This window comes from Paramisgurnus dabryanus, chromosome 4 (genome assembly GCF_030506205.2).
Source record: "Paramisgurnus dabryanus chromosome 4, PD_genome_1.1, whole genome shotgun sequence".
Classification (NCBI taxonomy): domain Eukaryota; kingdom Metazoa; phylum Chordata; class Actinopteri; order Cypriniformes; family Cobitidae; genus Paramisgurnus; species Paramisgurnus dabryanus.
Window position 1 is genome coordinate 34,335,413 of NC_133340.1, and position 25,457 is coordinate 34,360,869.

At 37.6% G+C, this 25,457-nt stretch overlaps 1 protein-coding gene across 1 annotated transcript; it reads left to right on the plus strand.

Moving 5' to 3' along the window:
• The first annotated feature begins 2,614 nt into the window (after positions 1-2,614).
• Positions 2,615-25,301, plus strand: lratb.1 (lecithin retinol acyltransferase b, tandem duplicate 1). The gene is made up of 20 exons (XM_065254316.2): positions 2,615-2,961; positions 3,072-3,172; positions 4,029-4,095; positions 5,452-5,582; positions 5,802-5,890; positions 6,001-6,100; positions 6,234-6,277; positions 6,504-6,581; positions 8,660-8,856; positions 11,209-11,273; positions 11,430-11,536; positions 12,342-12,444; positions 12,524-12,623; positions 14,826-14,865; positions 14,978-15,029; positions 15,433-15,556; positions 19,840-19,923; positions 20,666-20,789; positions 22,932-23,022; positions 25,127-25,301. Exons 1-20 carry the CDS (start codon positions 2,724-2,726, stop codon positions 25,199-25,201), a joined length of 2,010 nt encoding a protein of 669 aa, XP_065110388.1. The 5' UTR covers positions 2,615-2,723; the 3' UTR covers positions 25,202-25,301.
• Positions 25,302-25,457: the final 156 nt, after the last annotated feature.

Sequence of the window (25,457 nt, forward strand, 5' to 3'; positions counted from 1 at the left end):
ACCAAACTGTTTTGAAGCACCATACTGTAGACTTCCACAGTATTTTTCTGTCCTACTATGGAAGTCAATGGTGCTCCTGTTTTCTGCTTAAAATATCCGCCTTTGTATTCAGCAGAGCAAAGACATTTATACAGGTTTGTAACAACTTGAAGGTGAGTAAATGATGACAGATTTTTCCTTTTTGGGTGAACTATCCCTTTAAAAGGCACGTATTATGGCTATTTTACAAGATGTAATATAAGTCAGATATGCCCAGAATGAGTCTGTGAAGGTTCAGCTCAAAATACCACACAGATCATTTATTTTAGCATGTCCAAAATTACCCTATTTGGGTGGGAGCAAAAATGTTTTACTGACTGTACCGAGCATTTTGGAACATTTCTGAAAAAGGTTGGGTTCCTTTTTTTCATGTTTAAGGGCTTTAATTGGGTCCCCAGTGCTTCTGTCAACCTAGAAAATGTGAAAAAGATCACCCCAGTAACTTAGTTTTGGTAAATCATTCTCTGCCAGCATGTAAAAAATAGGTAATTGAAATCTGGCTCCCCTTGTGATGTCAGAAGGGGATAATACTGCCCCTTAATCTGCACTAACCACAGCACTGCCATTTAGTGCAGAGATCAGCTCATTTGCATTTAAAATGACACACTGAGTGCTTTTAGTTAAAATAGATCTGATAAATACAGTCTGAGACAATAGTATCTAGTGGACAAAGTACAACTCGCTGAAGGTAAAACTATGATAATGTAGCGCTGTAAGTGGTCGGGGCTTTATCAATGTGACCTCACATTAATAAGAGAATCAAAATGACATGTCTAATGAGACTGCTTTGGTTTAATGGGGATTAAAAAACAAGGAGCGGGTGGATTTTTTTAGCATAGAGTGGTTGTGTTCACACACTTCCAACACACATTATGTCCAATCACCTTGTAAACAACATTGGGAAGAGAACAACTGGGAACATGATCTTTGGTCTTATGAGTCTTACGTAAGTAAATCATGTCTATTGGTGAGGTAAAAACACACTGGCAACCATGTGGTTTCAATAAACCCAAATTATGTCAATGGCCACAAATTTTACATAAATTTACATTCTGTAGAAAGGCTCTATATGACGGAAGATGATTCAAGTAAAGTTTCGTTACCACTGGAATGATATAAAAACATCAGTCAATCTTTGATATGACCTCACTTAGCCAATATTAAAGATATAAAGCTTAGAATGTTCTTTATATAATAAAGTATGATTTTATGTAAAAAAATCACAAAAAACATTCAGTGAACGTTTAACATTTAAAACGTTAATTTGAGGATTACTTGATTACGTGTATAGTCCTGACTGTTTCAACAGAGTTTCATTTGGTTGCTTCTTTTTCTTGACAGGGTGAATCATTGAGTGATTTGTACACTGAAAGGCAAAGGACAGCAACAGGATCATATCAATGTATTTTAAGCAAACAAGCAGTCAAAGAGGAGAAAGGCTAATGTATCATCCAATCAGCATCACCACACTGTTTCATTGTTCAATGAGGCATTCATAAGCTAAATACTGCTTTACATTTTCACACAGTAACATTTAAAGGGGACCTGGTTTACCAAAACTGGGTTTACTCGTTTTTTTTTTCACATTTTCTAGGTTGATGAAAGCACTGGGGAACCAATTGTAGCACTTAAACATGGAAAAAGTCAGATTTTCATGACATGCCCCCTTTAACAGGTATCAGCGAGTCAGTGAGTGCAGGTTTCTGATTGGTTTTCAGCATAGATAAAATTGGAAAGTTTCCAAACAAGGTTTTCTTCTGCGTACAAAAATTACCTGTATGCAAGATGACCTAAGCATATCTTAAATCTGCATCGATGATCACAGCTTTGTTGCCACCTTGTTTTTCTGGATTCAATAACAAAGAGAAAATGGAACAAAAACAGAGAAGAAAAACTTGCATGCATTTCAAGATGCTCAAAAGAGCATCTGCCTTGTTCTCAAAACAATAGATATATTTTTAATAACGTGGGAGACGTACATTTGCTCAGGCAGGGAAAGCCAACCAAAGAGGTACCACAGTTACCTTGTGACCTTGGGTATGTAAACCATCCAGCATGACTGCTAAAATGAGACCATGTGTTTACAGCACCAGAAACAGGAGATTAAACAAATAAATCACATTAAACACTAATGCTGATTAAATATGAATCATAAAGGATATAATAAAAGTAAAGGAGCGTCACAGTCTCAATTCAATAGTACTGCTATGGTACCTTTGCAATGTAGTCCCATATTTACTTTTCTTAGTGTAATAAACAAACACGACTAAATAAAAAATAAATAAAATGATACAAATCATAAATTCAGCAAGATAACCTTAAAACAACACGTTGCAATGTGATAAATATACACCTATAGCGCATCTCTGTCGATCCTTATGTGTGTTCTACTTCTTTCCCCACTGCGTAAACCGATGACATCAAAATACCGTGAGAGAAATTCCACAGCTAAGCTCTCGACTCGCTCTCGCGGTACTTTGATGTCATAAAAGATCCGTCTGCGCAGCACCCGTCAAGCCGAATACACCTCTTGATGTGTAGGAACTATAATACCACGATTTGTCCTACACGGATGTCAATTTGTGTAGTACAGGAATTTCGCACTTTGGATTTTTTGCAAGTTTATAACAGTCTATGCAGATAGAAATCGAAAACAAATACATAAAGAAACGCATTTGTCAAATATGACGAATCTAACGCGGATACCTGGGAGTTTGCATCGGGTTTATTCAAACTCAACATTGTTTTTCTGTCGAAATAATGTTTTGTATTCACATAATTTCATAACGTCTGCAAGTACTGTCAGATGTTTTGTAAAAGAGTCACGACAAAGAAGCGACGACAGGCGTTACGCTTCATCGGCTCGTAAAACAGTACGTATCGGATGTGCGTCGGGGTTTTGGGGTGACACTGCAACCTCAGGTACTTCGACAAAACACTATTGATCAACCGTAACGTATCATAACATTTAATCACCACTAGATGTCACACTAACCAAACCTTGCAAAGTCTTTTTCATCTTTTCTATGCAGTTCCTCAGCTTGTATACGGTGGAAAATTGGACTTCCTTGTGTTTGATTATCTGTCTGAAATCACTATGTCCCTGCTCACTGCTGCCAAAGCTAAAGCACCTGTGAGTTCTTCTCCCATCTTACACTATAAACATTGAATGTGCAAATAAAGCTGTGCATCCTTAAAGGGGACATTTTACAAAACTTTTTTAAGATGTCAAATACATTTTTGGTGTCCCCAGAGTACGTATGTGAAGTTCTGGCTCAAAATACCAACACCATTTTTGGGTGTCCTTTTAAATGCAAATGAGTTTATGCAAACGGTAGTGCCGTGGTTGGATTGTGCAGATTAAGGGCCGGTATATTATCCCCTTCTGACATCACAAGAGGAGCCAAATTTCAATTGCCCTTTTTATCACATGCTTGCTGAGAATGGTTTACCAAAACTAAGTAACTGTTTTTTTTACATTTTCTAGATGATAGAAGCACTGGGGACCCATTTATAGCACTTAAAGGTGTAGCGGAGGATTTTCTCGTATTTTAGAAAAAAACAGCCTTCTCCACTTTAAAAAAAATGCAATTGCGCAACACTTCTGTTCTGATTGACAACTAGGAGGACCAATAGTCTTGATGATCCACCCGGAAAAAGAAAATCCTCCGCAATACTTTAAAACATGGAAAAAGTCAGATTTTCATGATATGTCCCCTTTAATTTATAGTCAGCTTTATCCAGCCATATAGATATGGTTCAACCTGAATAAAATAAATATAATTTTCCCTTAAAAAATGTTTTAAAATGTTTAGACTTGTGTGTATTGACCATTTGATCTGTGTCGACATGTAATGGAAAATCAGATACTGAATTATAATATGATTATTATTATAAGTGTTAACATTATAGACAAAGACTAATCTTTACATGCAATATGACATTTCTGCAGAGGATAAACATATATTTCTCACACATTTTTCTTTCAGAATATGGGATATGCTCCTGATTTTGTTCTCGCACTTTCTCCGTTTATTAAGGATATAAGCAGAAAAGGTAATGTTAAACATGTACTTGTTCAGTTGACAAAGTATCGATTTTAATTCTTAGAATTTTTTGTTTTACCTTTGTCCCATACTTTTAGTATAATGAAAGGTCATTATGAAAGTATGTAAACAGGTATGAGAGGCTGGGCTGAAAAACATTTGAAATATTCAAAAAGTATAACCACTCGTTACAACCGAGGTATGCAGCAAAGCATTTGTAAAGCCACAACACGCACAACATTGAGGCGGATGGGCTACAACAGCAGAAGACCCCACCGGGTACCACTCATATCCACTACAAATAGGAAAAAGAGGCTACAATTTGCACAAGCTCACCAAAATTGGACAGTTGAAGACTGGAAAAATGTTGCCTGGTCTGATGAGTCTCGATTTCTGTTGAGACATTCAGATGGTAGAGTCAGAATTTGGCGTAAACAGAATGAGAACATGGATCCATCATGCCTTGTTACCACTGTACAGGCTGGTGGTGGTGGTGTAATGATGTGGGGGATGTTTTTTTTTGCACACTTTAGGCCCCTTAGTGCCAATTGGGCATCGTTTAAATGCCACGGCCTACCTGAGCATTGTTTCTGACCATGTCCATCCCTTTATGACCACCATGTACCCATCCTCTGATGGCTACTTTCAGCAGGATAATGCACCATGTCACAAAGCATGAATCATTTCAAATTGGTTTCTTGAACATGCAATGAGTTCACTGTCCTAAAATGGCCCCCACAGTCACCAGATTTCAACCTAATAGAGCATCTTTGGAATGTGGTGGAACGAGTAACAAATCTCTATCAACTGCAAGATTCCATCCTATCAATCTGGGGCCATCATTTCTAAAGTAGGCTTTTAGCACCTTGTTGACTCAATGCCACGTAGAATTAAGGCAGTTCTGAAGGTGAAAGGGGGGTCAAACACAGTATTAGTACGGTGTTCCTAATAATCCTTTAAGTGAGGGTATGATGTAAAAAAAAATGTATTCTGCAAACTATTAGTTGCGATTAATCGTTATGCATGATTTAAATCAAGTTCTTTCTTTCTTGTTTTTTTCTTTCAACAATTACAATGAAGACAAGGGTCAATAAATTATTTAAAACAGGATTTTTTATGGATTTACTAATCCTTGCAAACTTTTGGGATAATAAAAGTACACAACTGCATTAAATATATCACACTGTGCAAATGGTTTTTGGATATTTTATTACAAAAATCTTACATATTGAGGCTTTATGTAAATCAGTTCTGTTTTTGGTGGCCTTGGTATACTTAATGAAGCATCAAAATGTTTTTTTTTTTTTTTTGCTAAGTGCTATGTCTATACTGCATATATGGTATGATGATCTCTTGTTCCATGAAGGTATTCGTGTGGTGAGTAATGCTGGGGGTGTAAATCCTCTTGCCTGTGGAGCGGCTCTACAGGAAGTAGTTCAGAAGGAGGGACTTGACTTAAAGGTAGCTGTGGTGACTGGCGATGACCTCATGCCACAGGTAACTGCATCAAGTAATAAGTTTATTCAAGCTTTTGACATGCATGAGCATTTACAGTAAAAAACATTGATGGTAGTTGATGATAGCCCACTTGTAGACCATTGCATTATTAACACAGAGGTTGATATTACTATATATCTAAACTATCAATTATCACTATAAAATGATGGAAAATAATTCAAATATCTCTTTTAATGTCTTTTTTGCTGTCTCTCCTAGAAAGACTCTTTAAGTGATCTCAGGATGGCTGATTCAAAGGAAAAGAAACCACTTCCAAAGACAGTCCACAGCATGAATGCGTATTTGGGGTAAAAACTATGAGTTAATCACAGTGTGTCATTGCAGTTTGTCTGTTATTTAAGCCTGGAGCCTGACTCGTGGTTTGTGCATGAGATTCAGTTATGCATGTATCTCTCAGAGCCCTCCCAATAAAACGCTGCCTGGATCTCGGGGCCGATATCGTAGTGACGGGACGCTGTGTGGACAGCGCGGTGGTACTCGGACCCCTTATGCATTCGGTACGGTTTAGCACACATGCATGCTCTCGAAAATGAAAACGAAAATGCAAATCGAAAAGCATCAGAATTAATAAAAGATGATTAACAACCAGACAAAAATACTTATTAATAGTTTTTTTCTTTTCTCTGACAGTTTTCATGGGAAAGCAATAATTATGATTTGCTGGCTGCTGGAAGGTACAGTATTGTGAACTGTGTGGGCTCTTATATAATCACACTGTCTCTGTGTACTAAATACCAAACACACATCACCAAATAAAGACAGAGATATGTAAGATACAGTATAAGGGAAGAAAGTCAATGGGTGTGAATGATATTTCAACATTTGTGGTAAACCACATTTGCAGTACAGTTTCGGTTCTGTTCCTGTCATGCTAAAATAAACTTTTTTTTTTGCCTGTAGTCTTGTAGGTCACCTGATTGAGTGTGGAGCACAGGCCACAGGAGGAATATTCACAGACTGGCACACAGTTCCTGACTGGTAAAACCAAATTTGAAATTTAGTGTTTTTAAAACACAAACTCAGGGTCCCTAGAAAAGACCAAATTCTTTACTACAAAACACATTCAGATTTAATTTGTAATTTATTTATTATAATGCAAATACTTTAAATCAAAGGTCTTTGACCTTTTTTAGTCCAAGGACCTCTGCATGTATAGAGAGGAGGAGCAATGATCCCCATTACATGTATCAAATTAAGACTGGATTTACATACTTTGTTATGATGGTTACATTACAAATATAATAAAATTAACATAACATTTTGTATACACAGAAACTGTAAACATACTATACATAAAGCCTGGGATACACTGCACGATTATTGGCTGTCCCAGATGAAAGATTGCCATCGTGAAACAATCGCCACGAATTCTGTTATCGTGGCTTTTCATCAGTGATCTTTTGTCGTACAGTAAGAGAGGTTCAAAGACAGCCGTTTTTCCGTCCAAAGATAGCATACGATAGTTTTCTGACAGTGTCTGAAATTCAGCATGATCAACGCACAGTGTGTTTGCTGATACGACCTGCATACTGGTATTTGTTTTCCACGAGTGCATGCGGGTGATGTTGCGCAACGTGTGATGCTGCAGCCGAAGCTTCCGTGTCATCATCGTACAGTCTACATACCTGTCGTACCTGAGTTTAAAAGATCCATGTCGCACAGTGTGATAAAATCCTGCAGTGTATTCCTAGCTTAAAACATTTAAAATGTACTGAATAGATTTAATGGGGGAGCTTCATTTCACTCAAGTATTTTATCATTTCTTTTAGAAGCCTATTAATGCATTTTGGTTTGATGCATAATTTCATTTTTCCCAAAAAATGCCCCCAGACCCCCTGTTAAAGACCCATGCAAATGTTTTTTGTTACAGGAAAGACAATTGATTTGGGTGCATTACGGTAACTAGAAATGTGGAAGTGCCATATTGTCATTATTCCGATTTTACTATTATGACATTATTTTAATTAAATTTTTAAAGCAAAATGTATATGTAGATTTTGCGGTGAATATGACCCAGGCATGTTTGTGAGATTTGTGCGAGATTCATTCTGTGTCAGACACTAATTTTACATTTATGCATTTGGCAGAAGCTTTTATTTAAAGGAACAGTATGTAGGATTGTGGCCAAAACTGGTATTGCAATCACAAAACGTGTGGCTAAAACTGGTACTGCAATCACACAGCTGGTGGCCAATATACCAAACGACAACATAAACATCAGTTGAGGGCTGCAACTCCACTTTTTAAATGACAATATCCTGGCCGGACCGCTGTTGTGAGTGATAGAAGTATTTGAAATGAAAATGATTTCTTAATGTCTAGTGACATTTCAGGGCCATTTAATGATTAATTGATATAAATTTCTTACATACTGTTCCTTTAAAGGGGCCATGGCATGAAAATCTGACTTTTTCCATGTTTAAGTGCTATAATTGGGTTCCCAGTGCTTCTATCAACCTTAAATATGTGAAAAAGATCAACCCAGTAACTTAGTTTTGGTAAACCATTCTCTCTAAGCATGTGAAAAATTAGGTCATTGAAATTTGGCTCTTCTTATGATGTCATAAGGAGATCTTATTATAATAATACCGCTCCTTAATCTGCACTATCCAAACACGGCACAGCCATTTAGTGCAGAAAGAAAGAGCGAGAGAGAGAAATTAATTTGCAGCACAATTGAGTTTCAATTGCAGCAAACCACCATCATTGCAATCAGTGTTTGAATTTCATCAGCTCATTTGCATTTTAAAGGACACACCCAAAACGCCACATTTTTGCACACACCTACAAAGTGGCAATTTTAACATGTTATAATAAATTATCTATATGGTATTTTGAGCTAAAACTTCACTTGTGTACTCCGGGGACACCAAAGATTTATTTGACATCTTAAAAAAGTCTTGTGACATGGCCCCTTTAAAGTGACTTACAGTGCATTACAAGGTATACATTTTATCATGCTGTGTGTTACCTGCGATCGAACGCACAACTTTTTGCACTACCACTGAGCGGTAGGAACATCACAAACATTACTTTTTTATATTGTTTGAATGCAGGGATAACATGGGCTTCCCTGTGGTGGAATGTTCGGCTGACGGTTCCTTTATACTATCTAAACCTCCAAAAACCGGCGGTCTGGTATCATTCGGTACAGTAGCTGAGCAGTTGGTGTATGAGATCGGTGACCCACAGCGTTACCTTTTGCCTGATGTAACCTGTGACTTTTCCAATGTTACCATCACTGAGACACCTGGTGAGCATTGTCTTATTTGTTAATAACAGTGACTGTTTTATGTGTATTTGATTTAGGGTGTGTTTGTGTCAGTTAATATTATAATCGATAATCAAATCTAATAGTTTAATAAATTAAGCAATAAATGCATTAAAAAGGAATAAAAAAGCAACTTCTTCATAAATGCAAATGTAAAGTAATGCTAAATCTTTAAACAATATTTACATTTTATTTAATAATTGATTTACATTTTCTGTTAAATCTTAAATTCGAAGCCGACTGGTGGTTTCGGATTGAATTGATCTATTGTCTAATATCACTGCTCAGATCTGATAATGACAGGATTTATCACTGTAAGGCCGATTTATCCAGTGATGAGGTGGTTTGTGTTTATTATCTGTATGTCTGAGGCGGTCCATTGATTTTTAGACCAGCTGTCTAGTCTTAACTACTCAGATGCCGGCTCCAGCTATCTACTCTAACCTTTGCTACATCTTACATTTACCATTTAAACTTATTTCTTCTGTCACACCAAGAGACAAAAACAAATATTGTCTTTGTATTGTCATGTAATCACAGAGTTAATTGTACATAGCAGATTGATTTAGGAGTTCTGCTGAACACTTGAAACTTCAAAGACAAACCTTCGATATAAGTCTGTCACCAATACAAGAGAAAAGTGCTGATTATTAACACCTCACACTAGTAAATCTTTCCTGACAATTCCTGCGATCATTGCTGTAAAAAAGTTTAAAATTGACTTTAGCGGCTCAGTCCACAGATTACCCCTCCCTTTTGAAACGCTTAGAGAAGCTACGGTAGCCGTCACAGGACAAACATTTAGAGCAATTTGTCCATTTAGGGCTACTGTAGAAACGTGGCGGCGCAAAATGGCGACTTCAATGTAAGGAGACCCGTGGTGTATGGAGATAAAAATGGTCTATACTAAGCGTATAAACTACAACAATTTTAAGGTTTCATATACTACTGATAAAACAGTCAAGACATTGTCAAGAGATCATTCTAAAAGTTACACAATACACTTTTAAGACATCATTGCACACTAATAATACGAGAAGATGACAGTATTTTAATCACATTATTATTTCTTTCCCCGCCATTGACGAGTTATCTCATCAGTTAAAGGAGCAGTATGTAGGATTGTGGCCAAAACTGGTATTGCAATCACAAAACTTGTGGCTAAAACTGGTACTGCAATCACACAACTGGTGGCCAATACACAAAATGACAACATAAACATCAGTTGAGGGCTGCAACTCCACTTTTTAAATGGCAATATCCTGGCCAGACCACTGTTGTCAGTGATATAAGTATTTGAAATAAAAAATATTTCTTAATGTCTAGTGATATATCAGGGCCATTTTAAGATTAATTGATATAAATTTCTTACATACTGTTCCTTTAAGAGTAAATGCTTCCCTGCCAATGACAAGTTTTTACGGCAATTCATATTTCAGCTATTTTCCACTAGGTGGTGCTCTTACCCAATTTATAAAACACTAAAGCATCCACTGTTCCAAAAGCAGTAAAAACTGTGTATGTTTTGATCATTGCTCTGAATCTGATCTCTAACAAAAGTCTTTTACAAAAATGCAGTTGTCTCAACTTTTTGTTTGAAATTTTGTAATTTTTGAAGAAACCTACCCATATTTGAGAGGTGATAAAAGAGAACAAATGAAGTTCCTTCATTTCATATATTGTATGTTTATATATTTCCAGAAGAACATTTTGATATTGATATTTTGATATATAGAGCAATGATATTACGCAGTTCCCGAAAATAGGCCTCTGCTATTGAAAGTTACCATGGGGACTATTTTCAGGCGCTGCGTAATATCATTGCGCCTCCTGCAGCCATGGCACTGCAGAAAAGCCCTGGTTATTACGCCTGAATGAGAGTATAGTTCCTAGCCATATCTGCCTAGAAAATCGCAACTTTTAATTTTTCTTCGGCCTTAGTACACAATGTAACTACAGAAGAGTTTTAAATAGGAAAAATATCGAAACTCTTTGGTTATTTTTTAGCGCGATGCTAATGGTCTAATCAGATTCAATGGATTATGCTACGCTATGCTAAAAGTGGTACAGCCAGACCCGAAGATTGGCTGAATGGATTCCAAAATGGTAAAAATCTTAAGTTTAACTCTAGGTGAGCTGGAAAATGAGAATATTTTAAAAAAAAGTGGAGTGTCCCTTTAAACGTTTGTGAAAATAAAAAAAAACAGTGGTGGGGAAAGAGTTAAATTATATAATTTACAATCAGTTTCTTTGAGCAGTATTCCCGTTCAGGAATCCAGAGTTAATGTTTATGTACTGACTGACACTGCATGCCTTCTGCCCTTCAATTTTTAGGTGTGGATGGTGGAGCAGTGAAAGTAGGCGGGGCCAGAGGTTCACCTTCATCAGGTGACTACAAGGTATGTCAATTTTCCCTGCTGCTTTGTTCATGAGTGTCCTTTTATTAATTTACTTTTTTACAGCAATAATCAAACACTTTTAATGAATTTTGCTTTACTTTTGCTACTATTTTCCTACACCAACATTTTATTAATATTACATATATTTTCCCCCAGGTCTGTGCTACATATTCAGATGGGTTCAGGGCCACAGCAGTTTGCCCTGTCGGTGGACCTAGAGCTGTGGAAAAGGCTAGAAGAACAGCAGAAAGTATTATTAAAAGGTTATAGATTGTATTTATATACAATGTTTTGATCAAAAACATATGAGGAGCTCATATACAAAACACCACCTCTGTCATAAAATGAGATAATGATGTTAACTGAATTTTCTCTAGATGTATTATTTGTTCATCGAATACTTCAAATCTGCTTAATCCTTCAAAATATCGCTTTGTTGGCAGAATCCACTAAACGCCACGTTGATTTTTCAGCAAAGTCCTCTAAGTGCACGGAAGATCAATTTGATGAACGACTGCATGTGAACAGATCGTGGATCACATTTAAACTTGGGTCCCTTGTGGCAGTGACATGGATGACTTTTATTATTTGCAATGTTTCTACTTGCATCTTTAGTGACTTCGTAACTGTTTACCATGTCTTGTCCTTTTTTATTGAAAAAACTTGCATGCACTTTGATGGTTTTGCAGCGGAAGACTATTTGTTAAATACCAATGAAATGACTAAAGGGACAATTGTGAAACTAAGGCATTTCTATTACTGACTAATAACCTTATTACTCAACCTAAACATAAGGGCCTAATAAAAAGGTTCATTTACAAGAAAACATGTCAGACGCTCTTTGGGTTTTTGCATCTGAACTCCTCATACCGTATGCAATTTATTATTTTAAAAGCGCAATCCAAAAAAACAAACATTTTTTCCCATAAAAAAAGAATAAAAAATTGATATAAAAAAAGTATAAAACAGATAAAGAAAATTGATTGCACACGGTGCATTTAAAAAAAAAAAAAAACTCATCTAGTTGATAAACTGTACTGCTGTGTTCTGACAAATTCTTATTTGTAGGACCCAGCGAATTTTCAAACAACTTGGTCTGGAAGACTATACAGATGTCAACATCCAAGTTTTGGGTGCCGAGGATACATACGGACCACATGCAGTCAATACGGTAAACTGATCTGTTCGTGTTGACTGATGAAAATGTTACATTACCTTTCACTGAAATAACTTTCAGCTTTATTGTGAAGGGTACCCGCGAGGCTGTTATTTGGATGGCTGTCCATCACAAGCAGAAGAAAGCCCTGGAGTTCTTTTCTAGAGAGATAGCACCTGCTGGAACAGGCATGGGTGAGTAAAAACATCACACAACTCGTTCTCACACTTTACTAACAGCATTCCTAACAATTAACAGTGGAAATTCCTTTCAAGCTGACCTTTAGACATGTTTGAGGATGTGAACTGCTTCAAAACATTGACAAAATTCGCATTAAAAGACATATAATGCTCATTTTTACAAGATGTAATATAAGTCTCAGGTGTGCCTAGAATGTGTCTGTGAAGTTTTAGCTTAAAATACCCCACAGATCATTTATTAAAGCATGTCAAAATGCCCCTATTTGGCTGGAAGCAAAAAGCACTGTTTTCATGTCTGTACCTTAAATGCAGATGAGCTACAGCTCCACATTCCCTTACCAACAGGCGTTTTCAGTAAAAATAGATCTGATTGTTGTGAATACGGGTTGAGACAAAAGCCAGTCCCTCCAGAAAAACAAGATTATTAATCAGCCAAAGGGGACACATTTTTTCAAATATGGTGCACTTTCGCAGCATAAATTGCAGATTTTCGAGCGCAAAATATGCGGGGCTTGCATGATTTCATAATCTCCACATTTTCGTAGCAAAAATCACATATATCTTAGCAGAAAGTGGAAAAATGTTGCATTTACTTCACACAAGCGCAACCATGTCCCCTGTTGCCATGGGAATGTTATGAAGTGACGTGAACATCATTGATAAGCTGCAAAAGCTGAAAACAGTTTTTGCAAGTTCCCGCACTATCATTGTATAAAATTGCATAAATATCCCATTTATTTATTTTTAAGAAAACATGCCGCAAGATAAAAGATTTTTGCCCGCAACAATCACAAAAAAACTCAGTTTTTTCTGAAAGGACTGAATAGTATCTTTAGCCGCATAAGTGCTACAGGGTGCTAACAAACACATTTAGAAAAGCTTTTGGGTAATTTTAACCAGTCAGTCAGTGGCCATGGGCGGAGCTTTGTTTGTGTGATGTCACATTATCAAGAGAATCAGAACAGCATGTCTAATGAGACTGTTTTGGTTTAATTGGGATTAAAAAGAAGGAGAGGGTGGATTTTTTTCATTGTAGGGTTATATAATATATATAGCTATAGATATAAAGGCTTATGTTTACATGCTTGGAACAAATTTTGTAATTAGTAGCTATACTTAGTCAAATGCATCTGCTAATTAAAAGGGACATTTCACAAGACTTTTTTTAAGATGTAAAATAAATCTTTGGTGTCCCCAGAGTACATTTGTGAAGTTTCGCTCAAAATACCATATAGATAATTTATTATAGCATTTAACAATTGTCATTTTGTAGGTACAGGCAAAAATGTGCCATTTTTGGGTGTGTCTTTTAAATGCAAATGAGCTGATGAAATGCAAACACTGATCGCCATGATGGTGGTTTGTTGAAATTGAAACTCAATTGTTCTGTCAATTATTTTCTGTCTGTCTCGCTCTCTCTCTCTCCACTAAATGCCAGTGCCATGGTTGGATAGTGCAGATTAAGGGGTGGGATTATTATTAATACATCCCCTTTTGACATCACAAGGGGAGCCAAATTTCAGTGACCTATTTTTTACATGCTTGCAGAGAATGGTTTACCAAAACAAAGTTACTGCGTTTTTCTTTTTCACATTTTCTAGGTTGATAGAAACACTGGGGACCCAATTATAGCACTTAAACATGGAAAAAATAATCTCAATATATCCCCTTTAATGTCTTTGCTTTCATTTAAATTTTATGCTGAGTTCAAAACGTATCGTTATTGTCATTGCCTTAAGAGCAAGTGGTGTTTAACTCAAAGTTGTTCATGATTGGGGATTATGTGGATATTGTTGGCAGCGGGAAAAAAACATATACCTTACATTACATTACATTTAATGCTTCCTGCTAAATATTGCAGAACACTGAAAGTGCATCAGGAAGCCTTAATAACATACTTGACGGACATGAAAACTGAAAATCCGTCAGGAAATAAACCATAACATACTGGAAGGACATGAAAGGTTTACAGTGTAATTTATACTGTAATTATGACATGGCGTAAACGCACTCTTAGTCACACACAACAAATTTGTGGACAAGTTTAAACAGGTAGTCAATACTGTTCTGTTCATTTTTTATATGTCTGATGACTTTTGTTTTGAAATATTAGTAATAAAGAATTAGTAGGTGTGCCCAAACCTTTATCTTTCTATTGTGATCTAATCTTTTTGTTACTCTTTCTCTCTATTACAGCTCCAGGACTAACTAGTATTGTTGGAGGACGACCCAAGATGTGAGTGTTTGTACTTTTCAAGCATGTCTGATATTTTAAGACAAATATTAAATGATGGCCACCAAATGTTCCATGTGTGTTTCATTTACTGTCTACTCTTTTTTTTTCCTAGATCACCAGTGCTGAAACCTTTCTTTTTCATGCATCCAAAAGCAGATTTGGAGGTATGGCTACTCTCAGTTAAAAGTATAAAAGTACTATAGTATCACTGTAGTATAACATTTACCATGATAATACCACATTTTAAGGCATAATTTTTCCATATTCAGTAAAACATATTTTTGCATTTGGCTTAATGTGCTATCAATTTTTATAACTACGTATTTTCCTGTCACTCAAACCCAATAACTTATATACCATATAAATTGGATTATTTATATATATGATAAACCAGCACCATGGTGATCATTATATCATTAGCTTTTAAATAACACTAGCTAAATTAAACATGCATTATTTTAATTTAAAAGAGTGACTAAGTGGATTGTGTGGATTATGCAAATTGGCCATTTAAAGTATACATGTGTATGAATGAGTGAATGAATGGATTTTAATTGGTGATTGTAGGTGCACATTCATCTGAATGGGGAGCTTGTGGAGACGCAAAATGAGCCAGCGGTAGATTCAACATTAGTAGAAGGCCACACCCCCTCCCTCCTTCCAGCACAGGAACATAGCCCTACACCCGCAGGTACCCCATAGTTACTCTCGGTACAAAATCGAAATAGCTGTTGAATGAGCCAATGAAAGCTATGTCTATTTGGCATCTATTCTTCTGTAACATTCACTATCTGGTGGTTCGTTCTTTTGGAGATTGAAAGTATTAAAGTGCACCTATTTTATTGCCAAAAACAATGTTATTTTGTGTATTTGGCATAATGCAATTTGTTCGCGTGGCTTATGGTTAAAAAAAAAAATTGTAGCTCCAGATTCCAATTCTCTTTTCCTGAAACGCACAGATGTCCCTGATTGGCCAGCTAATCTGTATGTTGTGATTGACCTGAATACCGCTAACGTCAGCCGGAAATGTGACGCCCTTTACCATGTTTGAAAGATTTGCTCACAATGCAATGCTAACAAGAGTTCACTTACAGGGTGTCCAAGCGGGAGGAATTATGATAATGTCGGTCTTATCTACATCACCAATCCCAGGAAGTAAACTGTTGCCTTCAATCCATGTGTTTGTTGTAGTCCAAAAAAAAAAAGATTTACGTTGGAGACGATAACTCGTGTAATTGTTTACTTTGGGGTTTGTACTTTTGCATATCGTTAACAAGTACTAATACACAATTAACACACTAAAGCAAATTTAAAAACGTGATTCAGACAATAATGTATTTTAAAACATACTTTAAAAACACTTGCAATACTTTGACTCGAAGCAACTTGCAATGTAAATTAGTGTACCAGTATATCTCTGAATTCTGCTGACATCTGTATTTTTTATTTAAAAGGCCAATTTAATGTTTTTTTTTTTATTGTGGCAAGAATAACACTTGTGGCCTTCACAGCCGCTCTCTCTCTGGAAGTTTGTGATGTTTTGCATACTTCCCAGCACATGTGGCTAACCCTTATTCACGACAGACTTTATTGTGCATCATAACAAGTTTGATTCATGGTGTGCCTAGCCCTTATTAATTACAGACTTCATTGTGCATCAAAACGATTTTTTTTTAATACGTGGCGAGGTCTTATAAATGACAGATTTTATTGTGTGTCAAAAAATCTTTTCCTGCATGAAGACGTGCACGCCATGTCCGACTTGACCTACTTAAATACGAAGCTGGATGAAATATTCGGCCCATAAAGGAAGCTAGATTTAATTAAGTCTCTTTTTAGGAGCCAGCGGGATTTTTTCACCAAGAGAAGGTTTTATAAGATCCCCACCACCAAAATCCAGTGTTGCTTGTTTTCCCAGAATCCTTTGCTTAAGCGTCTCTGAAAGCCACAACCTTCTTTTACTGTTTTGGCAACGTTCGTGTAAGTCTATTTGTCTGTGTGCCACTTCTCAGTCGCACTAAACAAGCAGCTAAATCCTTTAAATAATGGGGGACATCTTTTCTTTGCTTCTAGTGTTTGACGCACACACACGCATTCATTCGCAAGCACTTAAGGCCGTGCACACAAATGCAGGAGGTCTTAAACACAATTGCACACAATAAGAACCAACACAGACTCGCTTTTCTCTTTGATGTTTTTTCTCTTCCCTTTCCGACTCAAATCTGGGGACACACACACACACAAGAGCTTGGAGCCGTGGTGATTAGGGCATCACAGTGGACTGATTGTAAGAGAGGCCTCTAATGTTACAGCAGCCTGAGGGCTTTTTATGGCAGTAAAGAGTTAAAAGAATGAGACACACAATGAATGTTTAAAGGACACTGTATTTACATTTACTGTATTTGGCAGACGTAACTCGCAGTGCAGGTTATACATTTTTTATATCATTATGTTCCCTGGGATCGTACCCACAACCATTGCCCTGCAATGCTCTATCAATTAAGCTACACATGCATTTAAATTAAACAAAATCCAGCAAGTGGAAGGATTGGGGCATTGCATTGGCGAAGCAAAGGTAATGGGTTTGATCCCAGGTAAAACACTTGCAATGTATAGATTGAATGCACTGTAATCAGTACTTTTTTGTGATTGTTGCGGGGAAAAATCCTTGATCTTGCGGCAAGTTTTCTTAAAAAATGCGATGGAATATGCGGGATACTTATGCAATTTTATGCAAAGAAAATGCGGGAACTTGCAAAAACTGTTTTCAGCTTTTTGCAGCTTTTCAATGATGTTCACGTCACTTCATAACGTCACTTCATAACGTCACTTCATAACGTCACTTCATAATGTCACTTCATAACGTCACTTCATAACGTTCCCATGGCAACAGGGGACATGGATGCGCTTGTGTGAGGTAAATGCAAAATTTTTCCCACTTTCTGCAAATATATTTGTGATTTTTTTTCTACAAATATGCGGGGATTATGTAATCATGCAAGCCGCATATTTTGCGCACAGAAATCTGCAATTTATGCTGCAAAAGTGCGGCATTTTGAAAAAATGCTGCCCCCGCATAAATATGCAGACTTTGGCTGATTATGTGTTAAATCATGCAATCGCATACTCGCGTTTTTCTGGAGGGACTGTGATATGCGCGAATAGATTACATAATAAGTCATTGCAAAGACGCAAATAAATGTGAACTTGCACGGGACGATGCTAATGGCGTGAATTGGGCGCGAAAACATGCGCTTTTTACCTCAAATGCTTCTAAATATTCAACTCAAGTGAAAACTTTGCATGACACGAAGTTAAATCCTGCAAGTAATCTCTTGAGCGATAAACGCGATGCTTCGCGTTTGATGTGTACGCGACATAAGTCTCTTTGGATAAAAACGTCTGCCAAATGCATAAATGTAAAAATTGTAAATGAATGATAAATTGTTTGGATTGTTGAGGATAGGGATTTTCCTACTGAAAAGACCAGCTGAAACCAGTTTGAGCTTGTCGGCTTGTATCAGCTGGTCTCCCAGCCTGGTTTTAGCTGGTGTAGCAGGCTGGTTTTAGAGGGGTTTTGGCCACATTTTAGCTGGTCTTAACTTGACCAGGCTGGAAGACCAGATTAACCAGCTTTGCCAGGCTGGTAGGGCCAGCTTAAACCAGCTAAGACCTGCCAATTAGCGTAGTCCAGGGTTCCCACGGGTCCTTGAAATCCTTAAAAAGGTTGTGAATCTGGGAAAAAAAATTCAAGGCCCTGGGAAGTTTTTGAAAATAAATATACATAGATACAGGTCATTGAAAGTGTTTGAATCTATTTTGTGCAAGAAGTTTTCTGGAAAAAAATACATATTCCCTGTGTAGTGTAGGATTACAAAATAAAAATGCTAATTTTAACTCTTTCCCCGCCATTGACGAGATATCTCGTCAATCAGGAGAAAACGCTGCCCCGCCAATGACGAGTTTTTCCGTCTTTCCGCAATACCCTTCCGCAACTTTTTAAACCCGGAAGTATTGCCCTATGGCAAGCTGCTGCATGTCCGTGTCTGTTTTAAAGATCGCTCTGAATGGGATCACTATAAAAAGTCCGTCACAAAAATGGAATTATCTCTGCTTTTTGCTCAAAATGTGGTGTTTTTGCAGAAACCTACCCATATTCAAAAGCTGATTACAAAAGGTTGTACACAAACGTTTTTTTTTTTTTTGTTTGAAAGCAGTTTTTGGAAGACATTAAACTTTTGTGAAAATCATGAAAAACGCTGGCGCTGGCTGGCAACTTTTTTTAAAAACGCTGGCGGTGAAAGAGTTAAGTACACATGCTAAACTTTTAGTTTTACATGCTTTTTTGCATAGTTGTGTTTGACAAATGAAAACATCTAGGGTTACGTATGTAACTGTTGTCTCCCTTGCCATACTTCCTCGTCCCTGTAACGCCATCTTTGGCAATATTTCAGATAGCGATATACTTCCTGACTCCCGCGTCACCCTGTCTTTGTCGTTAACCCTCAACATTGGTTGAATTTGATATACACATACGCACGCAGCGACGCAGCGCGAGTTCCCTCTAAGGGGAACTGTAACAATGTATCTTAAAAGGTAACACAATGTAACCTTGCTTTTACTTGAAATGTGTCCCCACATTTAGTCCTTGAATTTGAGGATATTGGACCTGGAAAGCCCGTGAAAGTTCCTTGAATTTGAAGTTAACTAAGGTGTGGGAACCCTGTTAGCCAAGCTTCCAGTCTGGTCAAGCTGGTTTAAGCTGGTGAGTTAGCTAGTCTTTCAGCCTGACCAGTTAAGACCAGCTCAAATATGTCCAGAAGCGCTTGGAGCAAATTATAAATCATTATTAGCTTACCATTGTCAGGAAAACAGATGTTTTTACGCATTTACTCAACAACTGATTTTTGTTTATTTTTTACTAAAAAGATTGCAACTTTAATAACACTAAGAACAAAAATGTCTCTCTTTTAGATCTGCCCTCTGGCACTCATGCTTTCAGACTGGAGGAGTTAGCATACACACGCAGCGGAGACAAAGGTGACTCCTCAAACATTGGTAAGTGTCTCCCCATGCACGTTCACACGCGTTGAGTAATATTTTGCCAGTGAAACAACTTGCTTGCTGCATGTTAATGTCACACCACAGTCATCCTGGCAATGTTTGCTGGGAACTTGTCAGGTCAAACCATTTTCCCTGGCCACAAACCATGAATCGCAGCTAACTGTCTGCAGCCCAAATGGCAAGAGACTCTTGTGATGTGGAAAACGGGCTCTAGTCTAAACTTCATCTCAGGTTTGAGGTTATGTATCATCCACAGCAGACTGCGAGTCAGTTTTCCACTGCATTTTGACTTTATTTTTGGACATCTTGTTAGCTTTTCTCATTTTGAACTCTTAGGTCAACAATTGCTCGTAAATTTTACCAATGGGATGTTTGCCTACCTGCCCGCTTACAGTACAGGCTTTTATTTATGACTTGCAGTAATGTGTTTATTTTAAGATTCAATAGCAAACGTGAAAATATAATATAAGGTTTTTAGGGTGAATACGGGTAATGTGACTTTCTGGAGTTTTTATTTTTCATGCATTTAAGTGCAATTTGAATATATCCCAACTAAAAGTGTCAAGAAAACACGTTACTATCATGATACAATGCATCAAAAACCATGGCATTAGCGGTTAATGGAATAGTGGTAGTACCATGTTTTGTTTTTATTTACTATATAGTTGCATTTAAATATGATCATTTAGTATAGTTTATCTTTTCAGTATTACTACAGTTATATTTTTTGTTGTAGGGGTTATTGCGAGACACCCACTGTATTTTCCTTATCTAAGAAAAATGTTAACCGCCGAAGTGGTGGAAAAGTATTTCCAACACCTTATCAAAAAGGATCAGACTGAGCTTCCTTCAGTCGTAAGGTAAGAGAAATCAGCTTATATAGTTTGAAATGTACTTGCTGACTACTTGCGAAAGATATAATAGCAAAGCTATTTAATCGTTCGATCTGTGAAAAAAAATTTTTAAAAGCAAATTTTCTTTCCCATGTTTTTATTGTTCTCATGTTTTCAAAGTAAAGGGCGATTTATAGTCGTGCGTAGGTCCTACGGCGTAGCCGCGACGGTGTAGGTTCCGCGTCGGTTTTCATTTATACTTTTGCGTCTCCGTCGACGTGCAAACACACGCGAAACCGCTGGTTGGCAGTAATCACGCGTGTAACCACAGTAGCAGCAGAAGTCGTCACAGAAGAAGAAGCTAAGCAAGTTAACCCACAAACGAAGAAGAAACAGCAACTTGTTGTGTATAATTTGAGAAGACCAGCAATGACGGAAGTAAATAAACAGCGACTTATGTTTCAGTTTGAGTTAAATCACTCCTCAACTTGGCTCATCTTTGTTTTCACCGTCTCAAACGGAAATACCTATGACGCAGTTTTTTTCACCTGACGGGAGGGGTTCTGGATGACCAATCACAGCGCTTGCGGTCAGCGTAGAGCCGACGCGCTGCTAGAAATTTTGTGAGGTGCGCGTCAGGCTACGCAGAGCTACGCACAGGCTACGGATAGTCTATGGTGTAGCTACGGCGTAGGACCTACGCACGACTATAAATCGCCCTTTAGTGTTGTCATTTGTACCTTTTGTCTCTCTGCTGCCACCTCTGTTTAAAACATAAAATTGCAAGTTATTGGGTTGAAGTTAAAGAGCACCTATTTCATTGCTAAAAAAAACGTAATTTTGTGTATTTGGTATAATACAATGTGTTTGCTAAAAATCACATTATTTTCCACATGGCGTACAAGATTTCACTCTCTTTCTGAGACACATGAATTTGAACAGCTCTGTGTTTCTGATTGGCCAGCTAATCTGTACGTTGTGATTGGCCTGAATACTTCTGTCATCAGCCGGAAACGTGATGCTCCTTACCATGTTTGGAAGATCCGGTTGCTAACAGGAGTTAACTTACAGGCTGTGAGTCCGAAGCGGGGGAAATTATGATAATGTTGGTCTTGTCTACATCACCAATCCCAGGAAGTAAACTGTTGCCTACAATCCGTGTGTCTGTTGTAGTCCAAGAACAGAGATTAACCTTGGAAACAATAACTCGCGTCATCGTTTACTTTGGGGTATGTACCCTTTGCATATCGTTAACATACTAATACACCAAAGGAAATTTAAAAACGTAAATCGGACAATAGGTGCTCTTTAAATTAATTTCAACAGACATTATCCGAGATATCATGCACGACAATTCAAATAATAAATCACTATTATTAACCACAAAATTAATAATTATGGTTATGTACAAATTAATTGATACTATATTTAAACCATAGCTACCACAAATTAACCATGGTTTTGCTACTTTAAAGGTTTTTTTAAAACCATAGTTTATTCTCAAACTTTTGGCCCCCCAAACAAATTCATGACATAATACTAAGAATCTTAAATTAACAAAACATATTAAATTATAAAATATAGTGCTGTTAGTATAGTTGCATTATTTTTCTGTGGTTTAATTTCACATAACTTGTGATAAATTTATATATTGTGTCAAATGTCATAAAACTGGGGCCCCCTGGCACCATCTTGCACCCCCCCAGGGGGCCACGCCCCCCAGTTTGAGAACCACTGTCATAAAATAAGCTTACAGTTTTGAAAATAGAGGTACAGTTTTGAAAACTAATTTTTTGTGTACTTTTTTATTTACTTTTTTTATTTACTTTTAAGATTGCAACTTTAACAAAAGATTGGCATTGAATTCCTAAAGCTGTACAGAAACTTTAAACGAAAATTGTAACACCTTTATAGTGAGCGGCCTCACATCTGTACAGCTTTGTTAAAGACCTGCATGTGTGTGCAAGAGCAGACATGCAAACCTCTGGGTTTATGGGTTGCGGTAAAGACCACTGGTGTTGCTAATGAGGCCCACCTCATGCTGAGAAATGACATGTCAAGCCGCCCGTCTTTGTGAGACAGTGGTGTGAGCTAATGCACAGATGTGTGAAAACCAGGAGGTATACCCAATTATTAAAATGCTTTTCACGTGTGTGTGGTGACTCGCAGGTACGAACTGCCCGGCATTCACGGCCTGAACTTCGTTCTTCGAAACTCGCTCGGAGGAGGAGGGGTAGCATCATTACGCAGCGACCCTCAGGTAATACACTTACACACAGACTATGTGACATGTATCCATCCATGCAAGCTCATAAAATGAACGTAGACACAGTGACGATGACCAGCTTAGGTCTTTTGAAGTTTAACTATAGGAGAGGATAATTAAAACCTGTTTTAGCAATTAACTGCACTAACCAAAACATTTTCTACATGGTGTGAGATTACTTGTGTAAAAACCATAAGAGATTTTAGCTTATTTACTCAGAATTACTCACAGTAGTGTTAAAGGGGTCATTTGGTGTAATGAGTGTTCACGCAGTTTAAAAAAAACATTATTTTCCACAAACGGTACATTATTGTTGCTCCTCTATGCCCCGCCTTTTTTGAAACGTGATGATTTTTACAAAGCTCATTGTGCTGAAAAGTGCAGTGTGCCCTGATTGGCCAGCTATCCAGTGTGTTGTGATTGGCCGAATACCTCAGAAATGTTATGCCCCTCAGATCCCAAAGCACAGCGTCTCAACGACATGGTGGCGGCAGCAACAATACTACAGCGAGAATAAAAGTTAAGCCTTCTTTTTTTTGCGTATAAATTTGGCCAGTGATATGCAAATCTTCCCACGCAGTGACGTAGATATGTAGGGGCGTGTTTGAAAGAGGTGTTTTAGGGGCGATTCACATCAGAGTCCTGCAAGGGTCCATTTTTGGACACGCAAAGTTCAGCACCAGATCCGACCCATCACCCGTGTTAATATCAAAATTAAATCCACACCTGCCCGGACCCGTTAACATTTGGCCTGTTACCCGACCCGTACCCGCATAAATTACACACGCTAAAATCATTCCAATTAAAGTGCTTTAATTTTTATCTCGTACCTCTCGCAACATCACAACAGCGTCATGAATAGGCTAATGAAACAGGCTAAATTGCACTTTGTTTTGCGCCATTTAAGTAGCCTACCATCGGCACAAATGGAACCTGATAACTATACACAAATAGACATATGAATTAAAAAAGACCAAGAAAAAAAACAACCTACCTACACAATCTCTGCTTTCTAAGAGAAGACGTTCAGCTTCCAGCTATCAACAGCAAAACTTTATGCAACGCTCACTCCACAACTAGGCTATGAGAAGAATCAACAAAGGTCGCGCACTGTCGCAGTGGTGATGTGATGGATCAAATGTTATATGTTGCGCATGTAATGGTAATTAGGGCGTGCACACCAAAGATTTTACGCCCGCAGCCGGCGCATGTTTTCAATTGATTCAATTGTTTTTCAAATAAGCAGCCGTTCGGCGTTTTTTCCGCGCTCGGCGCTGAGCGTCGAGAGTTGAAAGAGATTCAAGTTTGGGTGGAATGCTTCGCTCGTCAATGTCAGTTCTCACACGGCCGTCCAATCACAGTGGAGGAGGGGCGGTATCACAACAACCAACCAGCTCACAGATCAAGTATCACAGCTAAAAAGCGCTCGGCTGAAAAAACAGCCGCGTTTAAAACTTTTGGTGTGCACATCCCTTAGACATACAAATTTTGCACATATTTTCATTTGCGCTACTACCGCTCGCACGGAGTTAATTATCCGCCCGCGGCCCTGCCCGTGAATTTTAGGAATGTCACAATCCACCCGTTTGAGACACTTTTATACCCACGGGTACCCGACCCGTTGCAGGACTCTGCACATTTCGCGTCTTTTGTGGGCTCAAGTTCATAGGTGCGCAGTATGTGCGCTCATAATGGAAGTGATTCGGTCGCGACACGCATGCAGTGCGACACGCATGCAGTGCAACGCGCTCATTTTTTCCAGGGGCCTCCGCATAGAGTTAAAAACATTTTGACTTTTCAAAATGACGCAAGCGCAACACAGGTCATGTGACAAGAACCAATCGACGGTCGTGTTTAGACGCGAAATGTGAACCATCCCTAAAGAAGCCGTGGAGGAGCTTTTACTTTTAGAAATAATCTCTTTTGCATTTGAGACTTTAATCTTTGCGACTTTACAGATCTTCTATATGCACAGCTTTTAACACTCCAAAGACAAAGGAAAACATAAAATTGCATCATATGACCCCTTTAATGTCTAAAATGTAATCTTTTACGTGTTATTTATAGTTTAATATTATTTTCTGTTCTTTTTTTGCAGGGAAAGGCATACGGACAGATGTTGCTTGACTACAAGCTGAGTGGTCTACCTGATCTAAAATCGTTGGTCAATTAAAAACAGACGGATGTAGTGTTTTCACATTTTACTAAAAAATAAAATAATTCACAAAGTATAAAAATTATTGCACATAATTAAAATGTTAATCTTTATTGCATGTATATTTTTATTTAGTCGTTTTATTGTTTTTGTAATTAAAAAATAATAATTTGTATTATTTTGCATTAATACATTAAAACTGACAAGGGAAAACACCAAATAAAGAGCCAACTAAAGTACAGCTTCAAGTTTTGGTGGGTTGTTGTTAAGCATG